This window comes from Chaetura pelagica, unplaced genomic scaffold, assembly GCF_000747805.2.
Source record: "Chaetura pelagica isolate M959 unplaced genomic scaffold, ChaPel_1.0 scaffold595, whole genome shotgun sequence".
NCBI lineage: Eukaryota > Metazoa > Chordata > Aves > Apodiformes > Apodidae > Chaetura > Chaetura pelagica.
In genome coordinates, this window is record NW_009953221.1 from 418,899 (window position 1) to 432,087 (window position 13,189).

The window sequence follows — 13,189 nt, forward strand, 5'->3', positions numbered from 1 at the left end:
CCCTTCCAGTCCTGGCTGGTCAGCAGTGGCCTAAAGCTTGGAAACAAGTAAAAAGTGTGTGGCAATGTCCAGAGCCCTCTGCCCATAAAGCTTTTAGAAGTCTCTTCATGATGGCTGGAGGATTACACTGCAAGGAGACAAGTCTATGCCATGGAAAATACATCATAATCCAAAGTAAAATGCTGTTTGGATAAATATAGTGGAAAAGCTTGTCTACAATGGTTGTGGCTGGATTCTAACACTGCCCATTACAGATTTCCATGTGTCCCTGCAATCCCAGCATCTGTGCTGACCCAGCAGAAACAGCCAAGGATTTGGGACAAGCCTCAGATCCAGCGCAAACCCTGTGCTGCGTGAGCTCCATCTGCTGATGAGACTGAGGTGGTACAACCCAGCAGAACATCCGAGTCCGGGCATGCACCAGGGAAGCCAAGTCTCCAGAGGCTGCCAAATCAACATGCACAACACAAACAAAACAGGCCAGGCCTCGAGAGGGGTGTTCATCCCCACGCACACACTCCGAGCAGCTCCAGGTCTGGGAAGGCAGAGGCTGCAGGAGGTCAGTTCCAGGTCTCGGAAGGCAGAGGCTGCAGGAGGTCACAAAGCCACCCTGTGGGATCTGGTGCACACTTGCAGAGGGGCACTGCAGCTCAGACAGCTTCTTCCCCTTCATTTATGCTCCAAAATACTTAGTTGATGAGTGAGAGCCAGAGTGTTTAGCACACAGTTCACCCTTCTCTCAGTTTTGGCATTTTTCTCACCAAAGCACCAGTAACAAATACTCATTCATTGCCTTATTAGCACTCATGGCTAATGAAGCAGCCCTCAGGGGGGCTGGTGATCCATACCAGGTGCTCTCAGCCCCACTGGCACTTGATGGTTACACCGAAGAGTTCTGCAGCTCCAAGAAGGCAGAAATCCAGGAAGAGAGGCAACATTAAACCCTTCAAAGTGGAAGCAGCTGCCAGCATCTGCTCAAACACCAGCCCAGCTCCATCTCTCCAATAAAGCCACCAGTGGTAGTTCACCCAGAGCATGGCTCCCTCACTCACCCTTCCAGTCCTGGCTGGTCAGCAGTGGCCTAAAGCTTGGAAACAAGTAAAAAGTGTGTGGCAATGTCCAGAGCCCTCTGCCCATAAAGCTTTTAGAAGTCTCTTCATGATGGCTGGAGGATTACACTGCAAGGAGACAAGTCTATGCCATGGAAAATACATCATAATCCAAAGTAAAATGCTGTTTGGATAAATATCATGAATACATACATTGCATTCCCACCACTATTCTCAGAGTAAATGTGTTTCACCAGCAACGCTCCTACTCCTCTTGGTCCCAGGAACAAGTCTGTGCTCAGGGTGAAGCTGGACGGCGACTGTACTGAACTCTGTATCTGTTCACTGGGACCCCGTGGACATTCACTGTCTCACACGTGGTTTTACAGGGCACCATCTCCTCGTCTTCATCTCCCATGAGCCAGTCTTGAACCACATCAACTGCCTCCATGCTCACGTTCTCTTCTAGCCACCGATTGTGCCACTCTTCAAACTGCTGGTGATGCTTCAGCAGCACCATTGGCTGTACCTAAAAGCAGGAGAGTAAAGATCACTGAGAGGTTTCTGGGGGAGAAGCCAAAACCCCTCTGCTTTGTGTGTCAGATGTGCCTGCTTTACAACACAGCACAAAGAGTAAAACAAGGAACTGCATACCTGCATCGAAAGATCTCTACTTCAAATCTTTGCCACTCCCCCTTAACATTTGACAGAGAAAAGGCTGACAAACTGAACCAAAGTACATTTCACCAGCTCTCCTCCGTGTTTCATCCAACACAGAGCAGAAACTTCTGGGTGTAGTTTGCAGGAATTCAGCCACAAGACTTCTTATCAGTACCTGTCTTTTGGCTCAGCATCCTCAACCTCTGCTACTGCCTGAGCCACAGAGAGAGTAGAAGGACACGGAAATAGCCAACCACCTGCTTGGCTCTGCAGAGAGCTCCTCTCCTGTACATGTAATCCTCTGAGTTCATGATGAACATCATCTTGTGGGTGTTGAGCTTGAACCTGCAGTCCACGTTGCAGGCACTTTCCACCCCAATCAGCCTCTTCCAGGAGCTCTTCACCTCACTGCGCAGGGCCCTGACCTGCTTGCACTGCCACCTGCGGAACCGCTTCAGGTTTCTGCAACACAACAAGGGGCAGGAGCCTGTGTCATGATGCTCCATCATCCATTCTCTTCAGCTCACAGAGCTGACAGCACAGCTGTGGAATTTGGTATTTCCACATTCAGCTTTCAGACTTTCCCCAGGATCTTCCCCCATACACTGATAAATAGTGACATGGGAACAAATTAGACCTCAAATTCCTCCCAGAAGGGGCTGCTAAGATTGTTCCACACCATTCTAAACCATTCCATGAACAAACTTCAAAGCAGTGGCCATAACTTTTTTCTCCAGCATTCTTATGCAGTGCACTGGACTAGAGCAGCCCCTTTGGACCTCAGAGATGAGTCCATTTCCCTGCTAAATCACCTAAAATCCCTGCCTCATCTGCAGGGAGGCAGCAGCCCCAGCTGCTGCAGGTGTGACTCAGGAGAGGGAGCACCCTCACCTCTGCAGAAAGACTGGTTTCAGGAGGAAGCCATCGTTCTGGTTGTTGGGAGCTCCTTCCACCCCAACATACTGCTCCATGTAGTTGGCCAGGTGCTACACAAGAGAGACCAGTTTCAAGTCAGATTTCACTCTCATCAAGTCAAACACCACTGCAAAAAAAACCCTCGTTAATTTCCAAGCTGCTTTTTCTGAAGCTGATTTATGTTGAAACTCTTGTTAACAAACCCACTTTTGTCCATGACTACAGCCCCACCTGAAATCCTCCCACCTCCCAGGTAAACTTCTACTCCTGGCAAAGTCTCACTGTTTGGAACACAAAAGCAGGAAAGAAATCTTAGACATCTGCTTTGTCTGTGGTGCAGCAGACTCCATGGTCACTGTGGCATTACCTGGACCTCCACAGGATCTTCTGTCTGGGTTTCTTCTGTATCCAGAAGCTCAATGGTCATGATCACCTGTCCTTTTCGCTGAAGAAACATGACCTGTAATAAAGTCAGAAGCACAGGGTGTTGGCCACATGGGTTCACAATAAATTGCTGTATATTCACAAGTCATTTGGACAACAAATATGAGGCAGGAGAGGAGCACACAGAAAAGCTTTTCAGTGAGCCAGTAATGCCACTTCACTCTGTGCTGGGGGACCTTCTCTCATCCTCATGGCCTTGGAGCTTCAAACCATTTCTCCCTGGTAAAATGTCACAGTCACTTTCTGAAGATCCTTGGCAGCAAGTTCTTACCTTGAAACAGTTCTCATCTGCCATGCAGCGCTCAGCCTTCCACTGGTAGCTGGTCTCCTTTGCTGCCCGGACACACCGGGAGGACAGGTTCCCTCCGGCAGCACCGCGCTTCCTCTCGTTCAGGTACAGCTCAACCACCTTCAGGCAGATGTCATCACTCACTAGGTGGTGAAGCTTCCAGTAAAAAACAGAGGGAATTCAGTCAGAAAGTCCAGTCCAAGGGGTAACTTGAGTGTGTTATGAAAGGAGGACACCACTCAGCACAGCATCACCCCTCCAAGTGCCAAAGCTTTAACTCTAGAGACTTCACACATTTGATTCTTTTTCACTACTTTGCAATAAGAGGAGCAGAGAAGAGTGAGGGACTGATGTGCCTCAACTGGAACAAAACTACAATCAGAAAACAGATTTGAGTAAAAAGGACGGGACCTTTTTTTTTTGCCTTAGATGTATTTTGGGAATGGCAGAATTTAAAAGACTGGAACTTAAAAAAATTTTGGAAAAGGCCAGGAAGAGTAAATCCCCTAATGTGGTTCCTGCTTTGAAGCTCAACTATCTCACTGAGCTTCCATTAGTCTTTCTACTACAGAACTTTTATACGAATTTGCTGTAAGCTTAGTGAGTCCCTGCAGGAGAGGGTAGTGTGAGAAACCTCTCTGTCCATAGCAGGGAGATGTGTGGCCCCCTGGACAGAACCAACCATCAAGTGAATTACCTGGCGGACAATGTTCTGCACCAGTTTGTCCATTGTGAAGCCAATATAGGCATGGATGGTGAACATCTCCCTCAGAGTGTCCTCGTACTGCGTTGGGTCAATGTTCCCATCCAGCAGACTCCTCACCATGTCCAGGAAGGCAGGGTAGTACTCCTCCAGTTCCACCTCACCTGGGGAGGGAAGGCAAAAGTGCAGTCAGTTAATGCTTGTAAGAGGCAGAGGGATGTCAAGAGATGCAAGGGACAGCACTGCTCTGCAACCATGACATTAGGTACTGAGAACATTCTGACAGTCAGTCAGTCCTCTCTAAGTCCTCATGCACTTCCATGACTGCCCTGTGTAATTAACTATTTTATTGTAGAGCCATTTACATCTTAAACCAAAGTAACAGATTAATAATAGAATAATGGAATGGTTTGGGTTGGAAGGGACCTTAAAGATCATTCAGTCCCAACCACCCTGCATGGACAGGAACACCTCCCACCAGCCCAGGTTGCTCTGAGCTCCATCCAACCTGCCCTTCAACACTGCCAGGGATGGGGCAGCCACAGCTTCCCTGGGCAACCTGTTCCAGTGTCTCACCACCATCATAGGAACTAATTTCTTCCTAGTATCTAATATAAATCTACTACCTGAGAACACCTGACAACAGTGGGCTTGTGTCTCTAAGAACTGTGGCCCTCAGAGGATAAGTGACAACCTAGCTAAGCTGTTAAATCAGCTGTATCCACAAACCACAAACACAGAGGGGTCTGCACCTCTCCATTCCTCACAGACTTGCCTGTTGGACTCAGTAAAACTGGCACTAGCAACCAGAGTGTTAAGACTGGACTATGTCCTGGATTATTCTTACTTGGTTGCTTCAGTCTTAGTTCCATGGCTGGGTCATTGGTTTTTTCTTTTCTCCCCTCACAAAGGAGTTTCTCTCTCTCTTTTTCAGTCCGATATTCCAGAAGCTGCTTCTGAGCTTGTCGATAAATCTTCAGGAGCCTGGAGCACAGAGTCTGGTGGAGGCGGAGGAAGAAATACCAGTTGTTATTGACAAAGAACAGGCTGTAAACATCATCCAGAGTGTTGTGGGGCTCGGCAGCTGTCACATCACAGAAGGTGGCTTTTGCCTCCAAAGGGCTGCTTGGAGGCCCAGGCACGTGTCTTTTCCGTAGCTCAGGAGTATCCAGGTTCTGCCCCTGATGGTTTTCCCTGTCCTCATCTGTTGATTCTTCAGAAATGTTGTGCTCAGGGGGCTGAGAGAAGAACAGCTCAGGGATGAAGTGATGCACAATCTGCCGGATGGTGGCTTGATCCTCCTTCTGGATAGTGGGCTGCCTTTTTACATAATAGCTGATAAGAGATGCTGCATCTTCCAAAATCTGCTTATCTTCATAGATAAAGATAAGATGAGGCTCGTTTGTGGATGAACTTCTCCCCTCTGAATGCTGCTCCTGATGCTGTAATCAAGAGACAAATAGATAAAGATCCTTCCAAATCCATGCTCAAGAGCCATTCCTGCCAGAAGAAATAAGCCAGTGTTAACTCTACGCTTAGGACACTCATTTCTGACTGAGAACTCCACCACCACTTCACCAGGGTCCCAGGTGCTACGTAAACATCTAGGTAAAGGAAGGACACAGAGGATGGGTTCTCTACTGGCATACACACCTCATCATAGACACTCTCAATTTCATTCAGCAAGCTCTTGGAGCGCAAAGCTTTGGTGTCATTTTGCTTGAAGTTGACAGCCTGGTGGTCGAGTGACTTCAGGTAGGCCTTCTCATACTGCTCCCGCCAAATCTTGTTGAAGCCTTGCTGGGCCTCCCGCCATTCCTCCTCTTTGGCTTTCAACCTGCATAAATGTACCATCTGTTTCAGTTCCAAAGGACAACCCCAGAAATGCAAGCAGAACATTTTCCATGTAGCCAACTGTGAGGCACCAACAACTTTTCAGTATTGCTGGAAGCAACAAACAGATCTGCAAAAGCGCCGCTGCCGAAGGTGAGTTACCATTTGAAACAACATCTACAGGAAAGAGTTTAAAAATGCTTTTAAAAATTCCCTATCAGTTTCTTAGGGTGAACACAGGAGAATGGGAATTACCTCTTAAGAACAACAGGAACTGCAGTAACTGGGTTTTTCTTAAGACTTTCAATGATCTCTGGGGCTTTATCACCATAGATGCGATAGATGGCCCGGCGCTGGATCACCTCTGATGTCCCTCCCAGGCAATCATCCAGTCGGAATTTCTCCTGATCCTCTTGAGTCAGTCGAGACAGTTTCTTCTGCACACTCTCCAGCACACGTATTGTGGCTAAGTTGGTCTCCAAGACAACATCCAACTGTTAAAGAGTTCCCAAAAGACACAGTGTAAGAAAAGGCAATGGCAGGAAAACGGGGACCAGCAGCCTCAGGTCTGTGGCAGACATTCCAGCCCCACTGGGTGGAGCTAAGAACATCAGCAAGGCTTCCTACTGGAAAATACTCCCTCCACCAGTTCTCCCAAAGCTTAACATGGTTTTTAGAACCAGACTCATGCCTAGAAAGAACTATTAGACTCCAAGGAAGCGGAAAACACCAAGCTCTAGCTCAAACCAACACACATTAATAGAAGTTTTTTGCTAATTTGCCATCAATTAATTCCCTCAGAATCCTGAGAGCTGGAGCTGTTTCTGGGCAGGCAGAGGAAGCTCAGCAGCAGAGTTACCTCAAACCTCTCATCTTCACAGCGGTGCAGCTGCTCCTCATAAGGAGTCTTCTTGGAGCTGACAAAAGTGGAGTCTTCAGACCAGGAGGGAAATGAAACCCAGGTATCATTTAACACCTGCAACAGTGCAAAGACACAACACCGATCAGAGCCTTATGAGCCCTGAGCTCTTCTCTCTGATAGTTCTATCTTTGCACAGTTCCCTGAGTTTCCATTGGAAGTTTCAGAGCACGTTCACAAGTCACTGTCCTGACTGCTCCTCAGAGAAGAGGTCTGGGTGGAGCTGTGCCAGGGCCCTGCTTGGAAAGCTCCAAAGCACCTTTGTTGCCATCTCACAGCAGCAATCAGCAGTCAGCCAAGGAGGCAGAGCTGCCAGCAACAAGAAGAGGTGGGAGCACCTCTGCTGCAGATGTCTGTTCTCAGAACAGTTCCTAAGACACTGGCTCACAGTCTCTTATCCCTTTCAGGAGAAAAACTGTTTCTGAAGGCCATACTGGTTCACCGCTAGCAAATTAAATTCAGGTATTTCATATTCTTTTCTGTTTCTAAGAATAAATTTGTGTATGTGAACAGACTGAAAATACATTACAGTGGCAGATGCAATTTGAGATGGGTTTAGATAAAATTGGTAAAATCACAGAATCACAGAGTGGTGGGGTTTGGAAAGGACCTCTGGAGATCACCCAGTCCAACCCCCTGCTACAGCAGGATGCCCTACACTGGCTGGATAACTGATGTCCAAGCTGGCTAATCATCATTAAAGAGGGACTACCCCACTTCAAATACACACAGTGTGTGTTCAGGGACTGAAGAGGCTGATTCCAAAGTACCTCCTTGCAAATGGCTGTTCTTCCACTGCACTTTGGCTGCTGGTAGGTTTTGGGGAGAGCTCGGTAACTGGACCCGATCCGTTTGCAGGAAGCGTAATCGATCTCCCGGCTCATCCCGTCCCCGGACCGGTCGCTCAGGGGAGAAGCAAATGAAAGCTCTTTCACACCAAGGAAGGACTTGAACTGGGCAAAGAGTTCTGGGAATTTCCTTCAAAAACACAAGGAAATGATTTTGTTACTTCGCTCTTGACAGTTCTAAGGCAGGTGAGGGAGAAAACCTGAACAGTGAGAAATCCTTCCCCAACAGTTCATAGAATTGTGGAATGGTTTTGGTTGGAAGGGACCTTAAAGATCATCCAGTCCCCACTCCCATCCAGGGACAGTGAAGAATTTCTTCCTAATGTCCAACCCAAATCTCTCCTCTCCCAGTTTTAACTTTACTTCTGTTATCATTCTCTCTGAATTACCTCAGGGTTTTTTATTTAAGGCAGGAAAAGAACTTCACAACTTCACAAATACTCCTCTTAACTGAGCAACTACTGATCCTTCCCACGAAACTCTCCCTCTTCTGGTGGAAGCCAAATAGCACAGGAGGCTCACATCAGAGCTAGAAGATTTCTCTTTTTCATAGTTCTGAGATTTCATGCTTATATCTGCATTATTGTTTGAGAGATTAGAACAGGGAGTATGAACAGAGGTCACCTTCGAGAACTCATGAGATTCTCTGCCCCCAGTGATTTGAGTGTAACATCAGGCACTCTGCTGCATGTGAGGCTTTCAACTGGATGCAGAGACAGAGGAAAATATCCTCCCCAAAATGCTCTTCAGGTGCTGTGTAGATATGTTAAAAGATTCAGATTTGATTACTTCTGGGTTTGGCTTAACTTTCAATTTCTTGAATGCTACTGAAGAGGTATCTCTGAAGTTAAATCCAAAACTTCAGTAACAAAGTTCCACAATATCTACCAAAATCTAAGAGTAAGATCTAAAACATACAAGACAATGAGAACAGAGTCAGGAACTTACCCCAGAAATGGTGTAACCAGCTGGAGCAACTCAGAGCCAGAGACCAACTCCTGGTTGAAGAGAGCAATGCAACGGAGAAAATTTTCATAGACCTCCTGACTCTTCAGCACCCTCCGAACCTAAAGCCCAGTTTGGGAGAGAAATGATCAGTTCACTTGAACATCACTTTGATTTAGTTCATATTCTGAGTAGTCTGAACCACAGGGACAGAGACAAGCCTCTGTCTACAATGCAACATAGAAAGAGAATGTGCACAAAAATGCCCAGTTTCAAACAATGATCTAGTAACTACAGATGGTCCCATGGGGAAACATCACTGAAAAATAGAGAAAAAGCTGTCTGTAAGAGCCAGGCATTAAGGAAAAGGTCAGCGACCAGTTGCCACTCATCTTCTAACCCTCCTGTTTTCTCTTTATCACTTCAAAAGTCAGGCAAAAGCTCAGTGCTGACACACAGATTGTACAGAAAACTAATTAATGATGATGTGGATGGCTGAAGAACACAGAATTTGAGAAGAGGCCAAACACTGACCTTGTCAAAGAAGGAAAACTCTTGTAATGTCCCATATTTCCCCACTGTTGCTACTGACAGATCTTTGGTACCTCGCAGTTTCATTTTCTTCTGTGAAAAGAACAACAAATACTTCAGATGTTGTGACACCAATATTATAAAACCTGACTTTGCTGCCAGGTAACTGCTCCCTGGAAAGGCTGAAATTCCCTATTTCCCAACAAAGGATCTAGCATTGCTGGCTCAAGCCTCCACAGCAGCCTCTAGCAAATGACTCCCAGCTAAGTAGAACAAACAACAACAGAAATGATCACAAAGGATTCCAAAGAGAGATTTCTTTGTAGGAGGAGTGAACTGTCCCTTCCCAGGGTCAATGCTCAGAACAGGATGTCTCAATGTTGAGTATTCAACATGTTACCAGACACGTTTCAACACACTTTTAGAAATCCCTTTTTCTACAGTCATTATTATTTTTAAAATAACTCCTAAGTTTTGTTTCTTGTACCTAACACTGACCTACCTCGAAGATGCAACTCATGTGGTGAGAGCCTGGCCCAGGTTGCCCAGGGAAGCTGTGGCTGCCCCATCCCTGGCAGTGTTGAAGGGCAGGTTGGATGGGGCTTGGAGCAACCTGGGCTGGTGGGAGGTGTCCCTGCCCACGGCAGTTGGATCTGGATGATCTTTAAGATCCCTCCAAGCCACACCATCCTATGATTACAACTTTATCTAAGCACTGATCTGAACACAAGTAATATCAAGTTATTTTGAAGTTTTTCTTAGCTGAGAGGTACCTTTGCTGGGCCAGACACAGGGCGCAGCAGCAGCGGCCGGGATCGCTTTTTGCTGTGTTCCAGATTCTTCTCATGCTCAGTTTTCTGGACACTGTTCACTTCACATGGTCCATTTCCTGTGAACTGGAGTAAATAAACAATTACCTCAGTGTTCTTCTCTCAAACAGGGCAAATAAAGAATCCTACAGATCAGAACAGGACAGAGAGCACGTTGTGGAGTCACCTGTTTGGCAAAATTCCAAAGTTCATCTACTGGCTGTATGTTTTTCCATAATACTTTGCATTCCTAAAGCTTCTTTATGTATTCTATGTAAAAACAGACAGTATTCCATGTTCTGCCTTGTTCTAAGCATACACGTACCAAAGACCTCTTAGCCTCTGGGAGGAATTGTCCAAACTCAGAGAGCAGATCCTCCTGTCCCCTGAAGAGATTTGCCACTTCAGTAAACACTTCTTCCTCTGACATGCCTCGGAAGGGTCGGCCTTTCGTGTTCAGCTGCTCTTTCTGAAAAGATACAAATGTTAAAGAGAGTCAAAACCAGACCTCACTAGCAAGAAAACCCATAAAACATCCTTTTCACACAGAGTATCGCTGAATCAACCAAAGGTTGGCAAAGTCAGATCTGGATATGACCCCTTTGTGCCTCAGACCTTGGGAAGTTCTACAATGTTCACATTTTTGTCGTTCCATGTGAATATCTCTGAGGCAATTCTTGGACAAAGACTGGTGCTTGGGAACTGTCTACGTTTGTTCCATAGACAGACATTTCTTTGGACAACAACTACTCCAGCTACTACAGCTCCAGTGCAAACCCACAACTGTTTACAGGGAACACTATTTACCTGGTAAGTATGAAGAATTTCTAAAAAGGATCTGTAAATTTCTGGGTGGTCAAGGAAACGCGTCTTGATCTTATTCACGTAACTGATGGCATTATTGAACTCCACAGAATCAGACTCCAAAGGAATTTGGGATTTATCTTCTTTGTACGGAAGCTGCTGCCTAAACTCCTCAGAGCAGTCACTGTGATTGTGGGAATTCTCCTGGGAATAATGCAACAACAGCCCACTGCCAGGGAGAGCACTGGGGACAGGCTCCGAGGGCACCTGGTGGCACGAGACACAGAGTGACTGGGACAGAAACATCAGGGCAGGATCAACAAGAACCCAGCACCAGGGTTTTCAAGATCACAGACTGGTTTGGGTCGGAAAGAACCTTAAAGATCATCTAGATCCAACCCCCCTGCATGGGCAGGGACACCTCCCACCAGCCCAGGCTGCTCCAAGCCCCATCCAACCTGCCCTTCAACACTGCCAGGGATGGGGCAGCCACAGCTTCCCTGGGCAACCTGGGCCAGGCTCTCACCACCCTCACAGGCATGAATTTCTTCCTCATATCTCATCTAAATCTCCCCTCTTCCAGTTTGAAACTGCCACCTCCCATCCTATCACTACATGCCCTTATAAAGAGTCCCTCCCCACCCTTCCTCAGGCCCCACACTTGACTAGTGACACCAGCAGCTACGAGGCTGGGCACAAGTTATAAATGATGAGGTGCTGGTTTCATGTAACTGAATTTAAGGACAAAGATACTTTTTATATTAGAAGATACTCCAGGATTGTGGAAAATTGTATGTAAGGAGCAAATTCAGCTTCATTAGCTAAAAAAAGCCTACCCTGTGAAGATGAAAGAAAAATTAAAAGATTTTATTAGCGAATCAGTTTCCCTGTTTTGTTTTTCTAAGCAGCAGAGAGATCTAATGGAGCCAAGATGTAAAAGGTATTTCCTGCTACTAATTAGAGTTAAACCACAGGTTTATCAGTGGGATTCAGGGAGTAGCTCTGCTTCAGCCCCCACAACCACACAGCAAGAACAAATGAGTAATATGAATCCATCTGCATGACAGATGCCTGTCCTTGCAGGATGTCAGCAAACACAGGGCAACACCCAACCTGCAGGTTTTGCCCCAACATATTTCCCAGTTTCTCACTGGAAGACTGGAAATGGGATTCTTCCAGGATCTCTTCCTGAAATTTGTCACCATCACACCCTGAGAATCTAAGTAAACACTGTTGGAGCCAATTACAACTTCTGCTTTCAACTCTGACTGAAGCATTTGCAGTGGCACTTCATGCAGGAATGTAATTCTAGTGTAAGCTAAACCAACCACTGCTTTGAGGATAAATATTTCAATTTCTATTACACCCATTATCACAGACTTTGAAAACCATGTAGGAACTTGAGCAATATGCAATACATGTACATCTAGTAGCCTCAACTGTGCAAGACATGTTGATAGTGACACATGGAACATAACTGGAGAATATGAGCTCTAGAACCTACCTGACTGTTCAAAGGTGACTGTATACTTAACTTCCCATTCTTTGGAATTTCTATCCTGTAGCCCAGAGGGAGGAAAGCATTGAATCCCACAATGAGGTCAGGATGCTCATGGAAAAGCTGGGAAACACGTCGGATTACGCCAGGTGTGTCAATGCTAAAAGTGAGAAGAGTTTGTTACTTGTGTCCAAATCAGAAATACAAGTCAAGTCCAGCAAATGCCTGAGGTATGTGAAGTATCTGGCTTCCTAGAGACTCAGTTTTTCAACACGGAAGTTTGGGAACCTCAGACCTGGAAATTAGCCCAAGTTAATGACCACCATCCACTGCAGCTTCCCACTGGGAGTGGTGTCCTCAGAGAAGAGATATGAGGGTGCAGGTTGCCCAAAATGGGCAAGACAGTCACCCCTGGGGCTGAGAGGTGACAGAGAGGCTCTGCACTCCTGCTTCTTCACGTATTTTCTAGACCTGCTTTCCAGAGCAGAAAGTTAAAATAGATTTGCCATTTCCTGTGAATTTAATCTCTGGAGTATGATGGGATGGGCAGAGAACCTCCAGTGCCCAGTGGCTGCACTAGTGGGGGACAGGCCAGCAGGGTGGCCTGTGTGGCTGTGGAGTGAAGGCTGGGGGACCCTGCCAAGACCAAGAGACCCCCTCCGAGGCTGAGGAGCTGCCCAGAACAGCCCTGGGGTGCAGGGTCCGGGCTTTACCTCTGGCTCTTGAACTCTTTCATGATCTCCAGGAAGCCGTTGTAGGTGGCAGGGTCGCTGCCAAAGCGGATCTTCACCTGGTCCAGGTAGGAAAGCGCATCCTCCACCTGTGGGGTGAGAATGTGGGTGAGGCCCAGAAAGGGGGAAAAGGCTCCGGGTCACCCCAGGGTCCTGGAACGGGAGCTGGGGCACCTCAGGGCCCCGAGGGAGGCGGGCACAGGCCCTGGGA

The 13,189-nt window shown here is 46.8% G+C and overlaps 1 protein-coding gene across 1 annotated transcript in view; it reads right to left on the reverse strand.

Annotated features, from left to right (window-relative positions):
• Positions 1-1,202: 1,202 nt before the first annotated feature.
• SIN3B (SIN3 transcription regulator family member B) overlaps positions 1,203-13,189 on the reverse strand; it is a 14,442-nt gene continuing 2,455 nt past the window's right edge. The window contains exons 2-19 of the mRNA XM_009997815.1: positions 12,961-13,111; positions 12,254-12,407; positions 10,753-11,016; positions 10,271-10,414; positions 9,910-10,032; positions 9,140-9,229; positions 8,609-8,727; positions 7,583-7,790; positions 6,753-6,869; positions 6,149-6,387; positions 5,714-5,897; positions 4,908-5,502; positions 4,055-4,224; positions 3,340-3,513; positions 2,992-3,084; positions 2,601-2,695; positions 1,967-2,171; positions 1,203-1,578 (exon numbers count right to left, since the gene is read on the reverse strand). Coding sequence (XP_009996117.1) covers positions 1,348-1,578; positions 1,967-2,171; positions 2,601-2,695; positions 2,992-3,084; positions 3,340-3,513; positions 4,055-4,224; positions 4,908-5,502; positions 5,714-5,897; positions 6,149-6,387; positions 6,753-6,869; positions 7,583-7,790; positions 8,609-8,727; positions 9,140-9,229; positions 9,910-10,032; positions 10,271-10,414; positions 10,753-11,016; positions 12,254-12,407; positions 12,961-13,111 — 3,356 coding nt within the window. The 3' untranslated portion in view covers positions 1,203-1,347. The remainder of the gene's footprint in view (positions 1,579-1,966; positions 2,172-2,600; positions 2,696-2,991; positions 3,085-3,339; positions 3,514-4,054; positions 4,225-4,907; positions 5,503-5,713; positions 5,898-6,148; positions 6,388-6,752; positions 6,870-7,582; positions 7,791-8,608; positions 8,728-9,139; positions 9,230-9,909; positions 10,033-10,270; positions 10,415-10,752; positions 11,017-12,253; positions 12,408-12,960; positions 13,112-13,189) is intronic.